This window comes from Physeter macrocephalus, chromosome 14 (genome assembly GCF_002837175.3).
Source record: "Physeter macrocephalus isolate SW-GA chromosome 14, ASM283717v5, whole genome shotgun sequence".
Classification (NCBI taxonomy): Eukaryota; Metazoa; Chordata; class Mammalia; order Artiodactyla; family Physeteridae; genus Physeter; species Physeter macrocephalus.
The window spans coordinates 47142436-47166168 of NC_041227.1; the positions used below are offsets into that span (position 1 = coordinate 47142436).

The window sequence follows — 23733 nt, forward strand, 5'->3', positions numbered from 1 at the left end:
TGTGCCACAACTACTGAGCCCACGAGCCACAACTACTAAAGCCCACGCACCTAGAGCCCGTGCTCTGCAACAAGAGAAGCCACCGCAATGAGAAGTCCACACACCACAACGAAGAGTAGCCCCTGCTCACTGCAACTAGAGAAAGCCCACACGCAGCAACAAAGACCCAATGCAGTCAAAAATAAATAAATTTAAGGGCTTCCCTGGTGGTGCAGTGGTTGAGAGTCCACCTGCCGATGCAGGGGACAAGGGTTCGTGCCCCGGTCCGGGAAGATCCCACATGCCGTGGAGCGGCTAGGCCTGTGAGCCATGGCCGCTGAGCCTGCGCGTCCGGAGCCTGTGCCCCACAACGGGAGAGGCCACAACAGTGAGAGGCCCGCGTACCACAAAATAAATAAATAAATAAATACATACATAAATAAAGTTTAAAAAAACCTTGTATGATAAACATGGCTTAAAATGATTCAAATGCCTGTTACATTAATAATATATTTAATTTTTTCAATATGAAGACAAAATAAATGCTGTACTTTTTTTGTCAGCTGCCTAATACAACCTAGATAAAAATAGCTCCTAAATATCCCTGACTGATCTGCTAAATGATTCCTCTCCCAGCGTCATTTGATGCTGCTTGCATTAATTCTGGCATCAATCTTATTACACTTTCAGAGACTTTGGAGATAAATGTTTGGCCCACCTCACAGATTCATTGTCAACAGTGAATATACTCTACCAAAACACTTGGTGAGATACACAAATATAAGTTATTAAGAAAAACCAGAACAAGTCATGATTTAGCGATGGTTCACAACTTCTGAAAACAAAACCTGTGTCCATCTTCCAATAGTGATGACTACACTGTAGTCCCTCCAGAAACCAACCTGAACATGAGAGCTGCTGGTCCCACGCCTGGGAACTGAACAGTCCATGGGCTATGTACGTGGCAGGCTAGGAGCCTAGCACCAACAGCAGGTCATCAGGAGGCAGCAACAGGTCAGTGAAAGCAAGAGTCAGCCCACTGGCCACATCTGGCCGAAAAGCTTCTGAGGTGTTCTGATTAACCAAAATTGCAATTTTTTTTTTTTTTTTTTTTTGCGGTACACGGGCCTCTCACCGCCGCGGCCTCTCCCGTTGCGGAGCACAGGCTCCGGACGCACAGGCCCAGCGGCCATGGCTCACGGGCCCAGCCGCCCCGCGGCACGCGGGATCCTCCCGGACCGGGGCACAAACCCGTGTCCCCTGCATCGACAGGCGGACTCTCAACCACTGCGCCACCAGGGAAGCCCCAAAATTGCAATTTTGACAAGAAAAATCACAACTAGCCTTTCTGACATACACGTATATACATATGTATACCTAAATACATACATATATATACATATACACATATATACATATATATATGTATATATATATCTGTTTATCCTGAATGGCCTATCTTTGAAAGATACAAGTGACCTGTGAAGACAGGTACTGGATGGCTAGTCACATGGAAAGGGAAGACTTTTCACCTGGAATCTGTAACAGTTATGTTACCTACCGAAGAGATTCAAAAATTGGATTTTTATCAAATTCTTTTAACAAATCTATATTCTGGAAAAGCACTTTATTTTTTCCTTCTAAATTTATTCTGCATAACTAAGGGAAAAAAAAGTTATTTTAGTTTGGTATTTTAAAGTCAGGTCACATTTACCTCTATTAAAGTAACCCATCCCGTGCACCACAACGAAGAGTAGCCCCCGCTCGCCACAACTAAAGAAAGCCTTCGTGCAGCAACGAAGACCCAACGCAGCCAAAAATAAATAAATAAACCCATGCACATCTAAACACTACTGATATACACGTATATTAAAAATTTTAAGGCAGGGTAAATTTTATGGCTTGTGAATTATATCTTAAAGCCATTATTTTAAAAACCTTTTTATGGTAAACTCTCCCTAACACCCAGAGGTACCTGCTTAGCGCTCCACAAAGCACCACTCACTGTGTGGCAGGACCACACCTTGCGCAAGTAACCCCCACTAATAAACAGTTCCAGTACATCCTCCTCTTTTCACTTCAGTCTTTTACTTTCACAAAAAAAGCTGCAATGGGTACCTTTTCTGTGTACCCATTAACACATATCACTAAGATACAGTCCCAGGAGAGTTCTGGAACAAGTGTATACAAGCATTTGACATGCTGAGAGCCACCTGACAAGACTGCCCTCCCACAAACAAAGCTGCTCCAAGTCACCCTTCGTTCTTCAGGACAGGAGGCCTCCTCCGTAGGTTTACAGAACTAGCCATCAAACATTTCAACATGAGCCATCTGTAAGGTCAAATATGATTTTTAAGGAGTTGAAAGGACAGGTGGTTACCTCTTTAACAGGAAAAGGTACTCCTGCAAATGGTAAATTTTCACAATACAAAAAGGTCTCATGACCCACTCGAGCCCTCCAACTAAGACAAGAATGTTCATAATCTCTTGGTTTCTTCTAAAACTACTCTGTACATCTAGGCACGTCAATGCGTATAAATGTCCTTCCTTTTTAAAAATCACACTACGGAGGCCATCATATCACACTTGCTTTTCCTCTTTATCTCGAAGATAATTTCACAACAACATACACTGAACTACACTGAACTCAATCCTCTTTCCATAGCTATACATCATTCCATTGTAAAGAAGAGCAATGACTTAGCCAAGCCCTCACTGAAGAAGCCTCACTGAAGAAGGTTTTGGCTTTCTGCAGCTCTAATGCTGCAGGAATATTCTGGAGCAAATTTATCTTTGTACATATGCAAAAGTATCGGTCAGATATACGCTCAGAACTAGCACTGCTGGGATGTGCTTTCACATCTTCAGATGCTCAATTATCCAGGAGGTGTATCAGGATTACTTAACTCTCCATCTCCTAGCTCTGAGTGAGGGTGAGTATCTGCCATAGGATTAGATGCCTACCAGAAAGTGTCCTTTTCTATCCTTTGCCCACTTTCTATTCACCTATTGTTATGGTTCTTCTCAATCATGATGAATTCCATATACAAAGGATACTTGCCCTTCGTCATATATGCTGCAAATATTTTGTCCCAGTTGAATTGTCTTATTTTATGTATAGGAATTTTTGATAGGCTAATATTTTAAGTCCCTACTCATAAAAATGTATCCACCTTTCCCTTATAGCTTCTAGGCTTTATAACATGTCAAGATGACAGAACAAAATTCTCTTTTGGGGGATCCTACCTGGTTTTTCCCCCAACTATCATAATCCATAGTTCCTAATAGTGTTCATTGAAAAACTCATCTCCACAGTGGCTGAACACATGCCTTTCATAAAATACTAAATTACCATATATGTTTCAGTCTTTCTGTAGTCTAAATTTCTTCTATTCATCTATTCTTCAGCATAAATTCATCAGGGAATTTAAAAAGTACAGTGACATTCTCATGTAGCAGAAATGCTTAGATTTGTGATCCAAAAAAATTACGTTACTGGGCTTCCCTGGTGGCGCAGTGGTTGAGAGTCCCCCTGTCGATGCAGGGGACACGGGTTCGTGCCCCGGTCCAGGAAGATCCCACATGCCGCAGAGCGGCTGGGCCCGTGAGCCATGGCCGTTGAGCCTGCGCGTCTGGAGCCTGTGCTCCGCGACGGGAGAGGCCATAACAGTGAGAGGCCCACGTACCGCAAAAAAAAAATTACGTTACTAAAACTGAAAATTTAACCTATACATCTGTGTATCTGTTTCTGATATCCCAAGGTAATGGCCTCTACGTAAGTGTTTTTCAGGTACTAAAAAATTTAAACTCACAATCAAGAAAATTTCCATCTCCAAGCCCCATCTATTAGTTGAGCTGTTTGTTGCTAAAGGCATTTTTAGTTAATTCAAAGAATCAACGCTGACGTTGAAGACTGTACTTGAAAAAGAAATTATAATTTTAATCACTTTTTAAGATTACTGATTTAAGTAGAATTGACTCTAGCTATAATATATCCTCTAAAATGTCCATTGGCAGAAAAAGAAAAAGTCTTTCCTTGGTTTTACTTTTCTCTGACTTCCTCCCACCAAGCTCAGTGCCTTCCCAGTCTTCACTGAGGAACCTGAATGGCATCAAACCCCTCACTGACCTCTGGTCACACCAGGGATGGAGGATTTGGAAAAAGAAAAAAATAACAGAGTGACTCCATGGGAATTCCCTGGCAGTCCAGTGGTTAGGAGTTGGTGCTTCCACTACAGGGGACCTGGGTTCAATCCCTGGTCGAGGAACTAAGATCCCACAAGCAACAAAGTGTGGCCAAAAAAAAAAAAAAAAAAAAAAAAAAAATCTAAATAAATAAATAAATAAATAAATAGAATGGAATGACAGTCATGCATTCTCAATGGGGACAGGGATGAAAACTTGTCATGAAGAGTGAAAAAAATCTTAGATATCACAATGGTTTGTGGCCTGGAAAGGATCACATAAACTGATATGCTGGGTATCTGTGGTATCAAAATTTCATGGTGGGGAAGTAGACAAATTATGGGAAAAGGTCTAAAAAAGGCTCCTTTGGGAGGCAAAAATGACAATAAAGTTATGAAATGCCATTTTATAACCACTAAATTGAAAAAATTTAATGGTCTGACAATACCAAATGTTAGTGAGGATGTGTACACTGCTATTAGGGCTGTAAACTGATACACTTTCTCAAACAACAGGGAGAAAAAAGAAAAAGACAACATTACAGATCTTGCAAGAATAAACGTCCCTCTCCTACAATCCAGCAATTCCCCTCCTAGGAATATACCCTAGATAAACCCTTGTACATGTGCACCAAGAAGATATTCAAGAACATTTATAACACTGTTCACAATAGTTTAAGAATAAAAAATAAAAAAAGAAACTAGTATCAACCCAATTGTCTATGAATACAAAATGGAATCTATGAATACAAAATGGATAGTTTGGGGAATACTCAAGCAGCAATGAAAACAAACAAACCATACTCAACAAAATATGTAAACTGGAACATAACACTGAAGGAAAAAAGTTATTAAAGGTTACCTATGCTAGGAAACCATTTTTATAAGACTCAAAAAGAAGAATAAACACAATGTCCAAGGAATCATAAAATATGTAATAAGAAACATTGTTAAAGAAAAATGATACATACAAAACACAGAACGGAATAGGGATGATAGACACACAGACACAAATCGGTACTGGCCACGTTCTAGCTCCCAGCCAGAGAGTGGTGGAATGACATCTATATCATTATTCTTCTTCATAACTTACATAGGTTACATTATTCTTGTTAGTGCAGTATTTGGCTCTTCACAGTAGGGAATAATTAACACAAAATAAAACTTACATCCAATTCAAAAAAGAGGTCCCTTTCTTTACTTGCAATCTCATAATCTGCTCGGAGGGCCAAATCGTGGATTTTGGTACATTCTCCTAAATCCATGCGCTGTGAGAAAGAAACGAAAATTTACACATGAACATCTACCCATTTGTAGGAAGCACGTGACCTGGTGTTTTAGCTGTCATCAAAATAAACAATACCTTTTTGGATATTAACTATGATAAGAAAATTTAAAAACAATATGGCTAAGAAGCCTTATTTTCCTTTTATTGATACCGTCATGACTATATGACACTGAGAACAGGTGCATTTAAGTGTAATGATTTATATCTCTTATAGAACCAGAAATAGACTAGTAATGTTTTCATTGTTTAGCTTCTGCCAGTTTTATTATTGCATTAGTCACATAAGAAATGTTTATTCAGTGAATAGCAGCATGAGGGGTAAGAGGGTGGCAAGGAAGAGGCCAGGAAACAAAAGTATCACTGATAGCAACAAGTTTCCACGCATTCCTTCTTGCAGCCTTGACTACTAAAGATGCTACAGAGACAAAAAGAGGAAAAAGAAAGAACAGAGAGAAACCAGGTTTTGGAAATTACAACATAACCTAACACCTGGCTTCGTGTAGCTCTTTGTATACCAAAGGAAATAAAGCAGAACAGGCTGATTCAGAGCCAAAGCAATTCTCCAAACATTCTCCTAACCTGCTAAATGGCTCTGCACACGTAACTGGGAACACAGACTGGACCATTCACTTGCCCCATTTGAAAAAAAGGCTCTTTTAACAAAACAAATTGTTTGTGTTATCAGTAAGATTCGCCTGATGTGCTATTACATGTTGTGAGCACGTACAGAACAATTAGCAGTGCGTATTTCTTATCTAAATCCTAAGTAGAGGACCCTGTACAGGGACACCCCCACCCCCACCTCTGATCATCTAAACGGCAACAGGGACCTTTGGATGCTGAGGGTCAGGCTAATAAGTCAGAGAATGCAAGTTAACAAAACCCAACAGCCCAGTGAGGAGACACCTCGGGAACCCAAGCTGTTGGTCGCAAGTACGACTAGCAAACAAAGAATGATGGCGTTCAGGAACTCCTTTAAGCTCAAACTACAAGTGTGTTCAAAACGAGATTAAAAAAATCTTCATGGTTACAAAACCCTCAACATTTTAGTTTTTAGGCACATGAGAGAGGCTCGCAGTGCCTGACTCCTGGGTCCGAATCTCAGAAAGTGAGGCCATGCTCTTAACAAAATTTCCTTCAGTATCCCAGTGACAGAGCCATGAGGGGACTGCCTAGGGTGGAGTTTATCTTCATTTTGACTGAAGGCTACATGCCAAAAGCTCTTTTCTCCTTCATTATGCTTACTCCGAAGTCATGTGTAGTTTATGCATGTTGGTTACGTGGGGAATCCAGAGGTAGGGAAACCAAAGTTCCAAAAGCCAAAGTTGCAGCTAAAATTGCTATCGCTGTAAAGCTGACAACTTTTGCTTCCTTCACTCTTTTAAATAGCAAGTATAATTCTTTAAAAATATATAGCTTCCACAAACAAAACTAAGTGCAACAGCTGAAAAATGAGATAGCTATCAGAAATTCCTTAAAAGCTACCGAAATTCTGTTACTCAAAGGAAAACCACCTCCAGATGAAGCAAGCACCGAAACCGCTGAGTACTATAATTTTAACTGCAGATCAATTTCCATTCTAAAAACTCCAACTGTCAAGAAAATTTTGACATTAGGGAACCACACATAAAGCAAAATTCACCACTATCTTCCTTCAGGTGGGAGCTCTCAAGCAGCCACTGCTAAAGCAAGTGGAAGACAGGCCTGGGGTTCCATGATTACTCTGGATGTAGCTTTTCAGCTTTGCCAAGGAGGCAAGGAAGTACTGGCCAATTCCCCTGGCAGCCAAACACCAAGCAGAGCTGAAATACCACACTCATAAACTTCTTCCAAAATATTCCAAATGGCTGTCAAATCCAACATGTCAGACCCCCCCCCTTTTTTTTTTACTGAACAAACATCTGTGTTCTCTACCTTCCAGTGGACTCACACTGCAGACAGGGAAGGGCAAATAAAGACTCCTTCTAGAACCTTCAGGAAACCAAAGTTCTTCCACCGAGACAAGTTACACTACCTTCCCTCCAGCTATCCCTCTGCTCTTACTAATCAATATATTTTCCCATCAAGCCTCAATAAAATGATTGCTTCCATTCCTCCGTTGTCTCACCCCTACTGACAGGAGACAGTTTTGAGCAAAAATTTGGGTGTGGAGCAGCCCTTGGCAAGCTGAGGGTTATAAGCATTTTCATCTTGCAGCTGTGTTCTAAAGAATTATATTCATTCCAATTTAACACAACACAAACTCTACCTCTCACTTGCCACCTCCACGTAGCCCACACCAGTAAGGCTCAACCTTTACAACACCATCCAAATTCCCAACCTTCATCTCAACTGACCTCACGACCCTGCACACTTGTTCACGGCACCCTCACATGAACATGGGTCTCCTGGGCTCTGTCCTCCTCAGTCTGAGCTGCCCTGTAACCCACGCGGGACAGAGTGATGCTGAGCAGTCCTTGGCCTCTCATCACTGCTCTGGTTCCACAGCCTCTGTCTCCCTCCCCCTGAAGCACACCAGCCCAGAGGCACCTGAGGCACCCCTGCTTCCCTCTGCTCCAGCCATCCACCTGGAGCGTTAATCCCCCAAACGCACACGTGTTTTTTCTCACCATTCAGGTCTTTGCTCCCACTTTCCTGCGAGGCCTTTCCTTATCACCCTATCCAACAGTCCAGAACCTACTCATTCATTATTTACTGTCTGTCCTGTTCCTCCATTAGATGAGAGTAAAGATTTTGTCTTATTGGTACCACATCCCCAGTGCCTGGCACAGAGTATGTGTCCAACAAGTATCTGGCAAATGAACCTATACCTAACACAATAAACATTTGCAGGAAATGCCCTCATTCACCAGCATTCTGGAACAATGCTACATAGGGATCCAATCAAGAAAAATATGGTTGAACTGCTTCACTCTGGTGCATGTCCCTCTACTCCCTTTGACTTCTTCCACTAAGACCTACCAGCAATTCCAGGTTATGATGCCTCCTACAGGAGTATCCTACCGCTGACTGCTTATGACCAGTGGAAGCCAGTAGTCTACAGTGATGGCACCCACAACTATCTGGAGCACACAGGAGTTATAACGTTTTCCTATACCAGGTCAACCGCAGGCAAAACCCAGGCTAACAAAGGCACAAGGCTTGGCTTTCATTTCCTATTTGCTGTCAGAAGAGCCAGCTTAAGAAGATTCAATACACCTGAGCAGTTTTCCAGACGCTGCTCCCCCAAAATGGTAATAATAAAAGCAACAATTAATTATGAAGAAAATGTTCCCCAGCACATGCACATTTGACCCTCAAAATGAGTAGACATTCCAGGAGGGAGCTGTGAAATCTTAAAACGGTGATGGTGTTTACAGGACGCATTTTCTGTAAGTGGCTGAATCACCGTAGGTAATCCACACTCTTTAGTCTTCTTAAATCCTACCTAATTTTGAATAAGTGCACATTCTGCAAAACTAGCATCTATCTGTTTGGTTCATCTGAAGTGAACTTACTTAAAGTTTCACTTAGAATTTTACACTTCACTTAGAAGTAGAGAGGTCTACACTTATTGGATCATGTATTGATTTCTTGAAAGGGTGTCATAACACAAAATTGCAAATTGATGTTAGTCCTGATTTTTCAAAAACCTAAAAACCTGGGGAAGAAACATACCTCGTTAGATCAAAAGTCTAACATGTGTTTAACTTGAAAACAAACCAACCCAGAATCTTAGAGCTACAGGCTGACCTGAAATACTCTTTTTGCTAAAGCCAAAGGAAACTAGTATTTGCACTACTTAGCTGTGAATACCTCAGTATAAATGACTCTACAAAAACCTGATAACTTTACAAAAAGAACTTTATAAAAATGAAATATGTCGTTATATAAAATTCCGCCAAACTAACAGAACCTATCACTTGAAGGGCAGTAGGTAATTTCTGCCTGGTAAAGGAAAACAGAATTCAACCTGAAAAACTTTCAGTGCCTACACAGCATCCATGTTTGAGTGTCCTATGACATCCCCCCCAAATGTACCTACCGTCCCAGCCAGAATGTCGTGGGGGCAGCAGTCCAGAAGGTGACTCTTGCAGACACGGTCATCTGTAAACTTGACCCTCTGTCTGGTTTCGTCTCCTGAAATTCATGTGTGGTTTTAAATAAGACAATATTATCACATTAAGCACAAAAGCATAACTGGTACAATTCACCTGGATGATTTGCAGACTACCAAATACATTGAAAAGCTGATCTAGAGGTATTTACAACTGGAACGAAATACAGATGATTTTTGATGCTAAATATATCACGAAGAATCACACTTACAGAGATCTGACTCCGTCATTGTGCCAAAGAAGTCAAGGAGTCAGAAGGAAAATGCTGAGCACCAAACGGCCATTAGCCCCACACATACATGTGGGCAATGAGATACCAAAACCCATGCTAATCAGAGGGCGATGAATCACCATGTATGACTTAAAGCTGGTAGTTTCCAACGAAAGCTACTTATTAGTCTAATCATTTTGCTATAGACCAACGTATAGGCAGTATTTTGCCGAAAATTATATGAAGAAAGCTTTCTCTCTCTACTACTGACTGATAAATAATCTGAACCTAGTCTACCTATCCCCCTTTAACCCCCACCCTTAAAAAAGACAGTTGGCACCTGAGAGTCACTTTTAACAAGACAATACCAAGAAGAAAAAAAAAAAAAGGCAAAAAAGGAACTAGGTTAGTCAATACACACTGTGAGTTTCAACACATACTGTACCCATCTGCATTCTTCAAGACCTCAGCTGCAGAATTTTATGCCCGCTGTTGAAAAGTTTTAAAGGAAAAGTTTTCTTGCCCAACCTGCAGTAAGGAAGTCAGGGGAATGATACATAAAAGTAAAGGCAAAGTGGAATGTGACAAATTTTAAAGCTAATCTGTGTATATGACACAGAGCTGTGTAATACTAAAGGAGGAATATATTTTAGGATTTGCAAGCATCCAGGATTAATGTAGTGTCTTTTTATTGAAAATGTTTTCTTTCTAAACTACACTTTTAAAGTTACTTGTGAAAAAAAGCAAACACTTTTTTGTTATAACAGCTTAGAAATTGGTTGTGACTCACGGCTCGATGAACATGAGGCTTTTCTGCAACTCCCTTGCAGATTGATGTAGGCAGGCAAAGATACACTGAACCTTTATAAATAAAATAGAGGGGCCACAATTGTTCAGTTTGTATGAAATAAAAATATGGGAAGCAATTCAAAAGCAACTCAATATACAAAGAAAGCTAAAAAGCACTTATTCGCCTATGAAATAAAGTGCAAACAATCTGCACAGCCCTGCGAATGTGCCAGTGTGAACTTACAACTTCATTACTTCGGTAGAAAAGAAAACAAAAACCACAGCAGGTATATAGTTTTGCAAAGATGCAACCGCTTTCTCCTGAGACAACCATCATGATCTTGCGCTCCTCCCTACAGTACAACCTACCTAACGACTGCCAAGCGCTGGCTAAACAGAGGCTCTCCTGTGTGGCTAGAGGAAAAGGGGGCTGGAAAAGCACGCGGCAGGAACCCCCGTTAGAAAAGCTCAATTTACGGCTCCCCTTGCAACGGTACAGAACAAGAACGGCCGGGGTTTCCAGGCCATCCGGCTCCCTTGCGCGGAGGCGCTCCGCCAGCCCGCTGCCAGCGCCCAGAGCCCACGCTGGCTGCAACCCTTCGCCGACTCCCGGTTCGAGGGGCGGCGGGGGCCGCGGGGGTGGAGGAGGGGGCGGAGAAATCGCAGGAAGGTCAACGGGGAGGGGGCTGGCGCCCCACCGACGACGCGGGCTCCGACGGAGGAGCCCGCCGGGGACCCAGCCTGCGGGAAGAGCTCAAACAAAGGCCCGGCGCCCCCGGTCGGCGCGCGGGGGAGGGGAGGACGCCCGCGCAGGCGCAGACGGTCGTGGCCCCCCGCCTCAGGCCGCCCGGCGGCCTCGCCTCGCTCCCGCCCCAACCCCCGCCTGGCCGGCCGCCCCTACTCACCGTCCCGGGCCGTGCCCATGAGCTGGTCCAGCAGGGCCCGCATCTGCGCCTGGGCGGACATGGCCGGAGGGAACGGCAGGAGCGGCCGCGACGGCTTCTCTCAGACAGCGGCAGCGGCGGGGGCGGCGGCGGCAGCGCGGCGGCAACGAAGAAGGGTCGCGGCGGCAACGAAGAAGGGTCGCGTCGGCCTCGAACCCGCTCGGCTTCTTCCCGCCGCGGGGCACGCCGGGAGGAACTGCGTCGGCACCGGCGCGTGGCCTGCTGGGAAATGTAGTCTGGGGGCGGAGCCAGAGTCTCCGATGTACATGCAAGCCGTGCAAGGGGCGGGGCCAAAGTCCCAACCCTGATTTTAGTGTGGAGCCCAAAACTTATGTGCTCCGCCGAGGCTAAACCGCAATAAAGTGAAATAAATGTAGACAATACAAAACAAGAAAATAAATCCCGTGTTTTCTTTCTAGCCGTGAAACTGGGCATGTATCCTTTAGCTTCTCAGACTGTTTTTTTACACCTGTGAAAATGGTGCCTGTCACATGACTTGTGAAAGTTAAATGAAGCATGGAGTTCCTGTTAGGTTCTGTGACTACTACTTGGTGGTGGTCCCTGAGTTCACAGTCTGCCATCCACCGAGACTGCTCTAGCCCTGGCCACTTCCAAGACTGACGATGAGCCTCTGGCACATGCGTACAGCGGACAGTAGGGGACCGTGATTCATACCATTGGAACTGTCCACATATTCAGATGTGTATTTGCTTGTTCCGACTGCAGTGCCCTCACACCCAAAGGCCTGCAGGATGCCTGATTTACTGACATGGAATCCTGCACAACTTTGCCTCATATAAAAAAATCCATTTTATGGTAAAGCAGGTCAATTATTTATTTCTGTGTAGCAAGCCGCTTCAAAACTCAATGGTGTAAAACAAAAACAATTTATTATTTCTCATTATTCTGTGGAGTTCAGGCAGGGCTTAGCTGGGCCCTGGGCTCTTTGCTCTAGGTGATTTGGCTTGGTTCACAAAATTGCTTGTATGAAACTGGGCTGAGCAAAGATCCAAGAAGGCTACACTGATGGTCTGGACCCTCTGTGGTTCTCCATGTGGCTTCTGTCTCTGTACATGACATCATAACATTCTGAAATCTAGCCCAGCTTACTACATAGTATGGCAGCTGGCTGCCCCAGGGGAAGCAGTGGAAGCTGTCAGTCCTTTTAAGGCCTAGGCTGAGACCCCTAGAACTCTCCTTCTACCATTACCTATTGATCAAGGCAAGTCAAAAGGTGGGACTGCCCTGGTAGTCCAGTGGGTAAGACTCCACACTTCCAATGCAGGGGACACGGGTTTGATCCCTGGTCAGGGAACTAAGATGCTATATGCCATGGGGCATGGCGCAAAAAAAAAAAAAAAAAAAATATGTGATTTAGTTAATAACAATGTATTAATGTTAATTTCTTAGTTTTGACAAATGTATCACAGTTATGTAAGATATGAACCCAAGGAGAAACTTGGGGAAGGGTATATGGGAATGTTTGTACTATTTTTGCAATTTTTCTGTAAATCTAAAATATTTCCAAAATTAAAAATTTAAAAAATAGTATGTAGAAACAAATTCAAACAAGTTATTATCACAATAACTATAAAGAGATTAAATTTATTAGTTAAAAGAGAAAATCAAATAGGATTTCATGAAAATCCATTTTTATGCTATTTAGAAGCAATACACTTGAAATACAAAGATGTGTAAAGGTTGAAAGTAAAAGTGTGGGAAAATATGTAGGCTAACACCAACATAAACAAAGCTGATATAGTTACAGTATAAGGTTTAAGGGAAAAAATATTAAGGATGGAGAAGTCATTGTATTGAAAAGGGTTTTGTTCACAGTAAGATTCAACTATTTTAATCTTGCATGCACCTAATCAAATAGCCTCAAAATATGCAAACCAAAAGACGACAGAACTGCAGGAAACACAAATACACCATCACAAAAGTGGATTTCAATATACACCTTTTAAAGTGTTTTGACTAACACAACATTGTAAATCAACTATACTTCAATTTTTTAAAAAATGTAGGGGGCTTCCCTGGTGGCACGGTGGTTAAGAATCTGCTGCCAACACAGGGGACACGGGTTCGAGCCCTGGTCTGGGAAGATGCCACATGCTGCAAAGCAACTAAGCCCGCGAGCCACAACTACTGAGCCCATGCACCACAACTACTGAAGCCTGCGTGCCTAGAGCCCGTGCCTCGCAACAAGAGAAACCACCGCAATGAGAAGCCCGCATACCACAATGAAGAGTAGCCCCCACTCGCTGCAACTAGAGAAAGCCCGTGTGCAGCAACGAAGACCCAATGCAGCCAAAACTAAATAAATGTATTTTTTTTAAAAAAGAAGGAAATGTAGGGAATTCCCTGGCAGTCCAGTGGAGGTACTTTCACTGTAGGGGCCCAGGGTTCAATCCCTGGTCAAGGTACTAAGATCCTGCAAGCTGCGTGGTATGGCAACCCCCCCCCCCAAAAAAAAGGAAATGTATAGTCTTAAATGCTTAAAATATTTTTTTAAAGGCTGTAATTTTATGACCTAACAAGCATTCAACTTGAGTTAGAAAAGGAAAAACACAACATGACTGAATAAAGCAGAAAGGAGATTACAAAAAGAAGACAGAAATCAACATAAAAGAAAATAAACATACAATAGAAAGGATCAACTGGGCCAAAAGGTGGTGTTTTGTTTTTCTGAGGTTTTTTTTTGGCTGCATTGGGTCTTCGTTGCTGCGCGCAGGCTTTCTCTACTTGAAGCGAGTGGGGGCTACTCTGTTACGGTTCACGGGCTTCTCATTGTGGTGCCTTCATTTGTTGCGGAGCATGGGCTCTAGGGCTCTAGGCGCACAGGCTTCAGTAGTTGTGGCATGCCAGCTCAGTAGTTGTGGCTCACAGGCTTAGTTGCTCTGCGGCATGTGGGATCTTCCCAGACCAGGGATCGAACCGTGTCCCCTGCATTGGTGGGCGGATTCTCAACCACTGCGCCACCAGGGAAGTCCCAAAAGGTGGTTTTTTGAAGAGACTAACAACATAGACAAACTTCTGGTGAAACTGATGGAAAAAAAAAAGAGAGATAGCACAAACTAAAGAATAAAATGGGAGTGTAACCACAGGGAGAGAAGAAATTAAAAACTAAGAGAACACTATGAACTTTATGCCACTATATTTGAAACCTTGTATTAAATGGAAAATTCCTAGAAAAATATAATATTAAAATGGACACAATAATAACAATAAAGTCAGAACTGCCATGTAACTGTTAAATAAACTAAAAGAGTAATTTAAAATCTTTCTCAGGCCCCTTGCAGCAGTTTGTGTGATGGCTGAAAAAGCATCTGAACTGCAGGAAGAGAATGATGATGGCCAGCAGGTTCGTGTGATGCCTAGGAGAGACCCTGACAGTCCACAGGAGCAGGTAGGCAGAGGCAGCCAGCGTTGGTCCAACCTTCTCACAGTGGGGTCTTGCTGCAGTTCTAGGAAGAGGGGAAAGAAGGCCCCCAGAGAGGAGGAGACTGCTAACCATGGAAAAAACAAATAAAACACTAAGATACACTTAATAAAATTAAGCTCTAACTCTAAATATTACAATGTATGTGAAAGTACAAAGGAAAAAAACACACACTTGTATACTAGTGAAAATTCTATTTTACTTTCTCTAAATTTTAATTTTTCTCAAGAGTCAAAAGGCTGTAATATTGCTTCATTTTAAGAACAGCAAGTCAGAAATGTCAAAAATTTAAAGTGTCATCCATCTTGGGGCAAAAACCAGACTTATGCTATCAGTCTTTAAAAGCCTTAAGCCTGGGATTTCCCTGGTGGCTCAGTGGATAAGACTAAGAAGTCTGCATGCCGCAACTGAAAAAAAAAGAAAAAGAAAAAGAAAAAAAAGATCCCGCATGTTGCAACTAAGACCCGGTGCAGCCAAAATTAAAAAAAAAAAAAAAAATGTTGCTCTCCATCTGGCTCTACAATGATTAGGTGAACAGCCACTGCAGTCGCTGACCTTCAACACACCCTGAAAGAAGTTCAGAAATGAAGCCCTCTGTGCTATAGGAAAACTGGCAGAACAGGCCTTCAGATAGGTAGGTATTTTCATTACAAAACTTTATGAACCCAATTTCTTGCATCTTTTCATACCTAGAAAAGCAGTAAAATAATTAACAGAGACATCTGCCCCTCAAGACTAGCAGCAACCTCTACCAAGATGTATGCTAGATTGCACGTTACTCCCCTCACCAACAGCATATACATAATATATACTGACCCCGCCCCCCGGCCCCGCCCCATTCCAAAGTTCAGAGCTCACTGATGGGCTGTCTCTCCTGCTACAGTCCTCAGTAAACCGCAAATAAAACTGAACTCACAGCTCTCATGTTGTGTGTGTGGTTTGTTGGGTTTTTTTTTCAGTTGACATTACCCAGAACGTCACCTCAGTATCTGAAGTTTCCCTCTGTCTCCTCCTCCTCTAATAAGTTGGGGTTTTATGCACCAGCATCAAGGTATTAATAAATCTTACTTTAAAATTTTTCTTCAAAGAATGCATCAGGCCCACCTAGTTTTATTGGTGAAAGACTGGTTTTCTACCCAACTTTTTAAAGGAACAGACCATTCCAATCCACAACCCTTTCTGAAAAATATAAAAGATTAAATATTCCCCAATTCATTCTGAGGCCAATATAATCTTGATAGCAAAACTAGACAAGGATAGTAAAATAAAGTGCAGTATAATCCAACCTCACTCATAAACATAGAGCCAAACATTCTAAACAATACCAGCAAATGAAATCCAGCAACATGTAAAAGGATAACAGGCCATGAGCAAATTGGTTTAATCTAGGCATACAAGGATGTTATCTTTAGAAAGTTAATAGCATTTACCACATTAAAATATTAAAGGAGAAAAAAAGATTAAAGGAGAAAAACTGCATAATCATCACAAGAGATGCAGAAAAAAATACTTAATAAAATTCAATGCACATTGATGATGTACATGAAAAATTAATCAATCGACCTGAGAAAGAAATGAAAAATTTTATCTGAGCCAAATTTGAGGACTATAACCCACGAAGAGCAACTCAGAAAGCTCTGAGAACTGTTCTGCCCATTAGAAGTCAAGGAACAGTTTTACAAGTTTTTTGAGACAGAGGGCTGCACATCAAATGACATATTATTGACAGTTTACATGATCCAGATCTAAGTGTCATCGTGGTAGGTCATGTGGTCCCGTACAAGATCAAGAAAGAATGTTATCTTTTTTTTTTTTTTTTTTTTTTTTTTTTGGTATGCGGGCCTCTCCCGTTGTGGAGCACAGGCTCCGGACGCGCAGGCTCAGCGGCCATGGCTCACAGGCCTAGCCGCTCCGCGGCATGTGGGATCTTCCCAGGTCGGGGCACGAACCCGTGTCCCCTGCATCGGCAGGCGGACTCTCAACCACTGCGCCACCAGGGAAGCCCAGAATGTTATCTTTTAAGGAGCCTTCTTGTGGGTGCTGGGAGAACGCTGCTGTTTATGGTTGAGCAGGTATTTCTGCCAATGGGGAGGTTTGGTCGACGCATAATGCAGATATACAATGCACAGTGGTGGGGAGAGGGGAGGCAGAGGGCAGAGAAGAAATTTTTATGGTTAAATTTTTCTTGTCTTGCCATAAAATATGAATTTTATTTCACAACAATAAAAAAAACTCTTAGGGAATTAGGAATAGAAGGAAACATTTCTAACCTGTTAAAGAGTATCTACAAAAAAAAAATCCTACAGCAAATGGTCAACTATTGTAAATATTCTCTTTAAAATCAGGAACAGGACAAAGATGCACACTACTGCTTCTATTTATCAGCTCAGAATGGCAAGAAAAATACAGACATAAGGATTGAGGGGGAAGAAACAGAATTGTCTTTATTCAGATTATATGATTACATTCTGAGAAAGTTCAAAAGAATCCACCAACAAAGTATTAAAAACATTCTTAGCATGGTTGCTGGTTAAAAAAAATATGGAAATCTTTGCATTATTTCCATATGCCAACAATGGAAAATGTAATATTTTTTAAAGACACTTTTTTTTTTGACTGCACCTCACGGCTTGTGTGATCTTAGTTCCCCAACAAGGGATCGAACCCGTGCCCCCTGCAATGGAAGCACAGAGTCCTAACCACTGGACCGCCAGGGAATGCCCAAGAAAATATTATCAATAGCATTGAAAACCGCAAAATGCCATCTAACAAAAGAAATAAAAATCTTACTGTAAGACATCATAGAAGGCCTAAATTAAGTGCAGAGAGAGTCTGAGCCCGTGTTCTTTCTTATTTATTTATTTATGGCTGCATTGGGTCTTTGCTGCTGCGCAAAGGCTTTCTCTAGCTGCGGTGAGCGGGGTTTACTCCTCGTTGCGCTTTGTTGTGGTGCGTGGGCTTCTCATTGCAGTGGATTCTCTTGTTGCGGAGCACGGGCTCTAGGTGAGCAGGCTTCAGTAGCTGCAGCATGCGGGCTCAGTAGTTGTGGCTTGTGGGCTCTGGAGCACAGGCTCAGTAGTTGTGGCACAGGGGCTTAGCTGCTCCGCGGCATGTGGGATCTTCCCAGACCAGGGCTGGGCTGCATTGGGTCTTTGCTGCTGCGCAAAGGCTTTCTCTAGCTGCGGTGAGCGGGGTTTACTCCTCGTTGCGCTTTGTTGTGGTGCGTGGGCTTCTCATTGCAGTGGATTCTCTTGTTGCGGAGCACGGGCTCTAGGTGAGCAGGCTTCAGTAGCTGCAGCATGCGGGCTCAGTAGTTGTGGCTTGTGGGCTCTGGAGCACAGGCTCAGTAGTTGTGGCACAGGGGCTTAGCTGCTCCGCGGCATGTGGGATCTTCCCAGACCAGGGCTCGAACCCGTGTCCCCTGCACTGGCAAGTGGATTCTGAACTACTGCGCCACCAGGGAAGTCCTGAGCCCGCATTCTATGTAAAAAGATAAATCATGTCAGTTTTCCAATGTGATTTACAGATTGGGGACCATTCTACTGAAAAGCCCTACAGGGTTCTTTTGTGGAACTTGGCCTGATTGTGATTTTGACCGAAGAATGAATGGCTGAAGCTTTCCAGAAGAAAAATAAGGTGGAGGGACCTGTCCAACCAGGTATCACGAGTTACTATAAGGGTATTGTAATTGAGATTGTGTGGCACCTGCACATCAGAAGAGAATATGTAATGATCCCAGGAAGAAGCTGTGGGCATTTAAGACTTCCCTCCATTTCCCAGTGCTCAAATAAAAAGCCCTAGTCCCATGAGACTCTTCAGATACTTAGGAGAATGAAGTCTGTAGTAATTTGTCTAGTTAATTGCTGTGATTCAAAAGTATAATAACTTGCCTTATCTTTCTGAGAGGGTCAAGTCGTTTCAGCCTGGCTTAGGTCCTCAGGTACCCTGGGGCTGCCTGGGCCTGGAGATATTCATCTAAATATCAAAATACTTGAGTCCAGAGGGGATCCTTTCAGGAGATGAGGAGGACAGATGTCTCTTTCCCTTTATGAACAGATGGAAGTCATTTCTCTGAATCTCTCACCTAGGGATGTTGTGTCAGTCCACTCACAAAGGAAAAATTTCCATCAGTTCTCAATGGGTTTGGTCAGGGGAGGCCTGTGGGAGGTGTGAGGGATGTTTCATACTTACTATTACTGTGGGGTAATTAACAAGAAATCTGATTTGATGCAGAACCCCTTGTGTGAGCATTAGGACAAAGTTATCAATAATAAAACTGAGGACTTCCCTGGTGGCGCAGTGGTTAAGAATCGCCTGCCAATGCAGGGGACACACGGGTTCGAGCCCTGGTCCGGGAAGATCCCACATGCCGATGAGCAACTAAGCCCGTGCGCCACAAGTACTGAGCCTGTGTTCTAGAGCCTGCGTTCTAGAGCCTGCGAGCCACAACTACTGAAGCCCGCGTGCCTAGAGCCCGTGCTCCACAAGAGAAGCCACCGCAATGAGAAGCCTGCGCACCACAACGAAGAGTAGCCCCCACTCAACACAACTAGAGAAAGCCCGCGTGCAGCTATGCAGACAAAAATAAATAAATAAATTTACTTAAAAAAATAATAGAGCTGAATTTTAAAAACCCAACAGAAACTCCTGCATATACAGAGTTTTTTAAAAAAATATGCCAGATCGTTGGGGGAAAGAGGGACCAACTCAATAAATGGCATTAGGACTCCTGGTTATCCAAATGGAAAAAAAAAAAATGAAGTTACCTTCTTACCCCATACTAAAGCTACTCCAAGCTGAATTAAGGACTTAAATGGTAAAATCAAAACTTTAAAAAACCATTAGGAAAATACGTGGGAGAGTAAGGGGGCAGGAAAGGATTCCTTAAACAAGACACAGAAAGTACTAACCATAAAATATTGGCACTTTTTTTATATTAAAGTGAAAAGACGAGACGCAAACCGAGATATTTACAACACACGCCACCGACAAAAACTTAATATCCAATACAGAGCGCCACGAAACAACACGAAAAGACAAGCCTTTCAGCAGAAACTTGGACCAACGACCAGAACAGGCACTTCCGGAAGAGGAAACGTCGGGCCAACGCAAGTAAAACCAACGAAAAGATGCTCGAACGCGCTAACAACCGCGGAACCGCAGCAGACCGGCAGCACCCTCAAGGCAATCCGCGGGGCTGGCACTACCATCCGCGTTGCTCAGCAACGGAGCCGGCCGTGGGGGGGGGCCTGAGCGCGCTTCCGCCCCGCCCGATCGGAAGTGACGCAGGGGCGGGGCCGAGCAGCCTGGTGGCGGTGCGGGCAGCAGCTCTGGCAGCCTCGGGAGGGCGCGGCGGCGGGTGAGTAGCGCGTCCTCTTCCTTCTCGCGCGTGCGCGCCGCGGCCTCGCTCGGGTCCACCTCTTCCCTCCCGGGCCGTGTCTCTCCGCGTCGGCGCGGGGCCCCGGGAGACCCCAGCCCCAAGAACCCGCCCGTGCTCTCGCCCACCGCCCAGCGTTGGAGTCCGCGCGTGTCCGCGCCGCGCTGTGGGTGGAGGAGCTCGGCGGGAGCCGGGCAGCGCAGCGGGTTGGCAGGACCGACTGCCGCAGCCTGGGTTTCCATGGCGCTCAGTTCAGCCCCGCTTTCCCCCAAAGACAGGATTTAACTCCCATTATGAACCTTCCCAGCCCCGTTGGCTGCATAGGAGGCAAGCTAGCCATCGCTGCACGGGTTGCCTGGAAGTAATTAAAAATATACTAATACTAAAACAGTATGGCCATGAGCTGCCTCTCGCCAGGGTCAGATATGCATGTCCTCTTTCTAGGACGGCGTCTGTTTGACGACTGGCTCAGTAACCCAAAGCTCAGCAGACGGTTACTCATCTATAGAGATGATTGCTCCCTACAGCCTGTCTTACTGAGCAAAAGCAAAGCAGAGTTTAAAAGCGGGGAAGAACGCTGTCAGTCTGTGAGAGTTCTCACCTCCCCCATGACTTGATTGCCTGGGAGCTGACTGATAGGTTATCAGGGTATAGACTACTGCAAATACTTGCAACCCCGTGATTTCAGCTGAGGAGCTTGTGTGATGTGCTCACCTACCCCTAGGCTGCTAATGTTCTGAGCCTCAAACAGATGGCTCCATTGCTCTCTTTTCACTTTCCCTGTGAGCCTGAAGTTACAGCAGCTTAGATGAACTCAGCAAGTGCTGAGTGTCTGCTGGGTGCCAGGCATATAGCACTCATCAAGACAGAATTCCTGTCCTCAAGGAGCTTCAATTCTACGGGAGGATACAGATAATAAATAAGATAAATAAGCAAAATATGGAGCATGCTAAAGAGAGAATACGGATCAGGAAAGAGTGAAATGGAAATGACCCTGTTATCAATGAAGTGGACATTTATTTGGGCATTTTACCAGTTCTCTGAGTCCTTGTTGCACGGATTGGAGTGCTTTTGGCTTCAAGTGTCAAGTGTCCATTAAAACTAGTTCAACCTCTGGAGGCATTCCACCGACTTTCACTTAGGAAAGTCCAGGGGACCAGAAATAGATGGGGCCGGGGGCTTAAATGAGATCACCAGGATTTAGTGATGGGGTCTTATTACCATCCTCTCACACACTTTCTCTTTGACCTGTTTCTCTCTATGTTGCCTTTCTTCTTCTCAGGTTCCTGCCTCTGCTCTACCTGCTTGTATATCTGCTGCTCCATAACAAATCAACATCAATGATGTTTTAATGGATTAAAACATCAAACATTTATTACCAGTTTCTGTGGGTCAGGAATTCAGGAGTGACTTAGGTGATTATAGTTCAAGGACTCTCATGGGATTCTTTTTTTTTTTTTTGCCGCTCCACACAGCATGCAAAATCTTAGTTCCCCGACCAGGGATCGAACCCATGTCCCCTGCATTGGGAGCATGGAGTCTTAACCACTGGACCACCAGGGAAGTCCCAAGGACTCTATGGGGTTACAACCAAGATATTGGCTGGGGACGCAGTCATTTAAAGTCTTGATTGGGACTGGAGGGTCTGACTCCAAGACAGTCCACTCACTCAAGGCCTCAGTTCCTTGCTGGCTGCCTGTTGGCTGGAGTCCTTATTTCCTAGCCACAGGGCCCACATCCTCACATGTTGTTGTCTTCCCTCGGAGCAAGCGATAAGAGAGGAGAGAGAGGACGGTGGAAGTCACCATGGTTTTTATGATCTAGTTTTGGAATTTTGCTGCTGCTCCTGCCACATTCTGTTTGCTGGCATCACTAGGTACTAAAGACTTCACCTTTGAAGGGAGGCACATCAAAGAGCTTGTGAACATATTTTAAAACCACTCCTGTGGGAAAAGAGTGCCTATTCCTGTAATTCCAGTTGCAGTTCTGGATCTAGTATTCAGTTGGGTCCTAATCATGTGAATCTGATTAGTTAGCTAGCCCTGGGTAAGGAGCCCTCCCCAAAGTTACCAGAACCACACTAAGCTTGTGGGAAAGTGGATTTACCCAAAGAAAATCCAGGTGCTGTTACAGAGAGAAGGAGTGGATGTCAGGTAGTCAAATTGACCCCTATGTCTGATACATGCTATCTATTTCAAATCAGTTAGAAAAGTTTACAAGCAGAGCATAGCAAGAATTGGACATTTATTCAGACAGGTGAATATGTATGTTTATTTTATACCACACACTATGCTTTGTCCTGGGAAGACAAAGGCAATAAACGAGTGATGCCCTCCGAAGTTCCTCACCATCTGGGGGTAGGTCTCACCAGTGGCTCAGTGGGAATGGAGCAGTGGTGGGCGGTGGGTGGGTGGGGGTCTGGTTTGAGTGGGCTGTGAAGGCCCAATAGGAGTTACTGGTAGGTCAGCCTTGTGACGGGGGAAAAGACGTTGTGTGTAGGGTTTGGGAAGACATGATACTAGAGGTAGGTGATAGCCAGGTGGTGGAAAGACCTGCAGGCAAACTCAGGTGGCTGAGCTTTGTTCTAAAGTTGTGAAACATCAGTCAAGAGTTTCAAGCAGGGGAATGACATGATCAGGAGATATTAGAAAGCTGTCTCTTGCAGCATCAAGGAAGGTTTGAGAGGGCTACAGAAATCCAGGTGAGAAGTTATAAAAATACGATCTAAAGTAGCGGCCGTTGAAAGGAGGTGTTCAACTGAAGAGATACATCAGAATCTACAGGGTTTGTGGTTGTTGCAAAATTTACTATGTACCTCACCCAAAATCAGTCTTTAGAAAACCCACAAACTTAGTGAGTTTTGTTCCCACTCTGACTTTGTAAAATCCTTCATGGAGCTTAGGTTGTCTGGATGTGGTGTCCAAAAAGAAGAAGAATGCTGATTCCTAAATGAATAACCAGGAAGCAGATATTGAGAGATCAAGTGGCATATCTCTAACTTTTTAAAAATTGGAGCAAATTTTTTAAGAAATTGGAGGTGGGGCATGGGAGAGAAGTGTGGTCTGTAGATGGAAAAGGTTGGCTCTGTGTTGATAATTGTTGAAGCTGGGTCGTGGATGAATGGGGCTGGTGGTCTCTACTTTCATGAATATTTAAACATTTATGTGACAACAGGTTTTTAAAAAATAAAGGTAAATAAGTAAATTGAAGTTAAGGCCTATTTATAGGGTTGATCAAAAGTGATCAAGTAAGAATTATACTTTATCTTCTTAAGAGCTTCTGCTGTCCTTAATGTAAGGACAAGAAGAAACACTGATTTGTGGGGGAATCAAAGGAAATTAAATCTTCTTTAGAACTCAGGAAAAAAGCTTACTCCATGTTATTTTATTTGTTTTTTTTTTTTTTTTTTTTTGTGGTACGCT

The 23733-nt window shown here is 43.6% G+C and overlaps 2 protein-coding genes across 9 annotated transcripts in view; one reads left to right on the forward strand and one right to left on the reverse strand.

The window, feature by feature from the left end:
* The window catches only part of LUC7L (LUC7 like), a 31644-nt gene extending 19949 nt beyond the window's left edge, over nt 1-11695 (reverse strand). The window contains exons 1-4 of one of the 3 annotated variants that reach the window (XM_024123388.3): nt 11454-11695; nt 10550-10620; nt 9476-9570; nt 5333-5431 (exon numbers count right to left, since the gene is read on the reverse strand). In XM_024123388.3, the coding sequence (XP_023979156.1) occupies nt 5333-5428 (96 nt within the window). In that variant the 5' untranslated portion in view covers nt 5429-5431; nt 9476-9570; nt 10550-10620; nt 11454-11695. The other 2 variants (XM_024123387.2, XM_055089882.1) reach the window with 2 other exon arrangements.
* An 8535-nt stretch (nt 11696-20230) lies between these two features.
* Nucleotides 20231-23733, forward strand: part of FAM234A (family with sequence similarity 234 member A) — a 31940-nt gene continuing 28437 nt past the window's right edge. For 2 of the 6 annotated variants that reach the window (XM_007130376.3, XM_028499497.1), the window contains exon 1: nt 20231-20293. The gene's annotated coding sequence lies outside the window, so the exon portion shown is untranslated. Of the gene's footprint in view, nt 20294-21593; nt 21727-21964; nt 22669-23733 lie in introns of those variants that run through there. The other 4 variants (XM_055090491.1, XM_028499495.2, XM_028499496.1 and 1 more) reach the window with 3 other exon arrangements.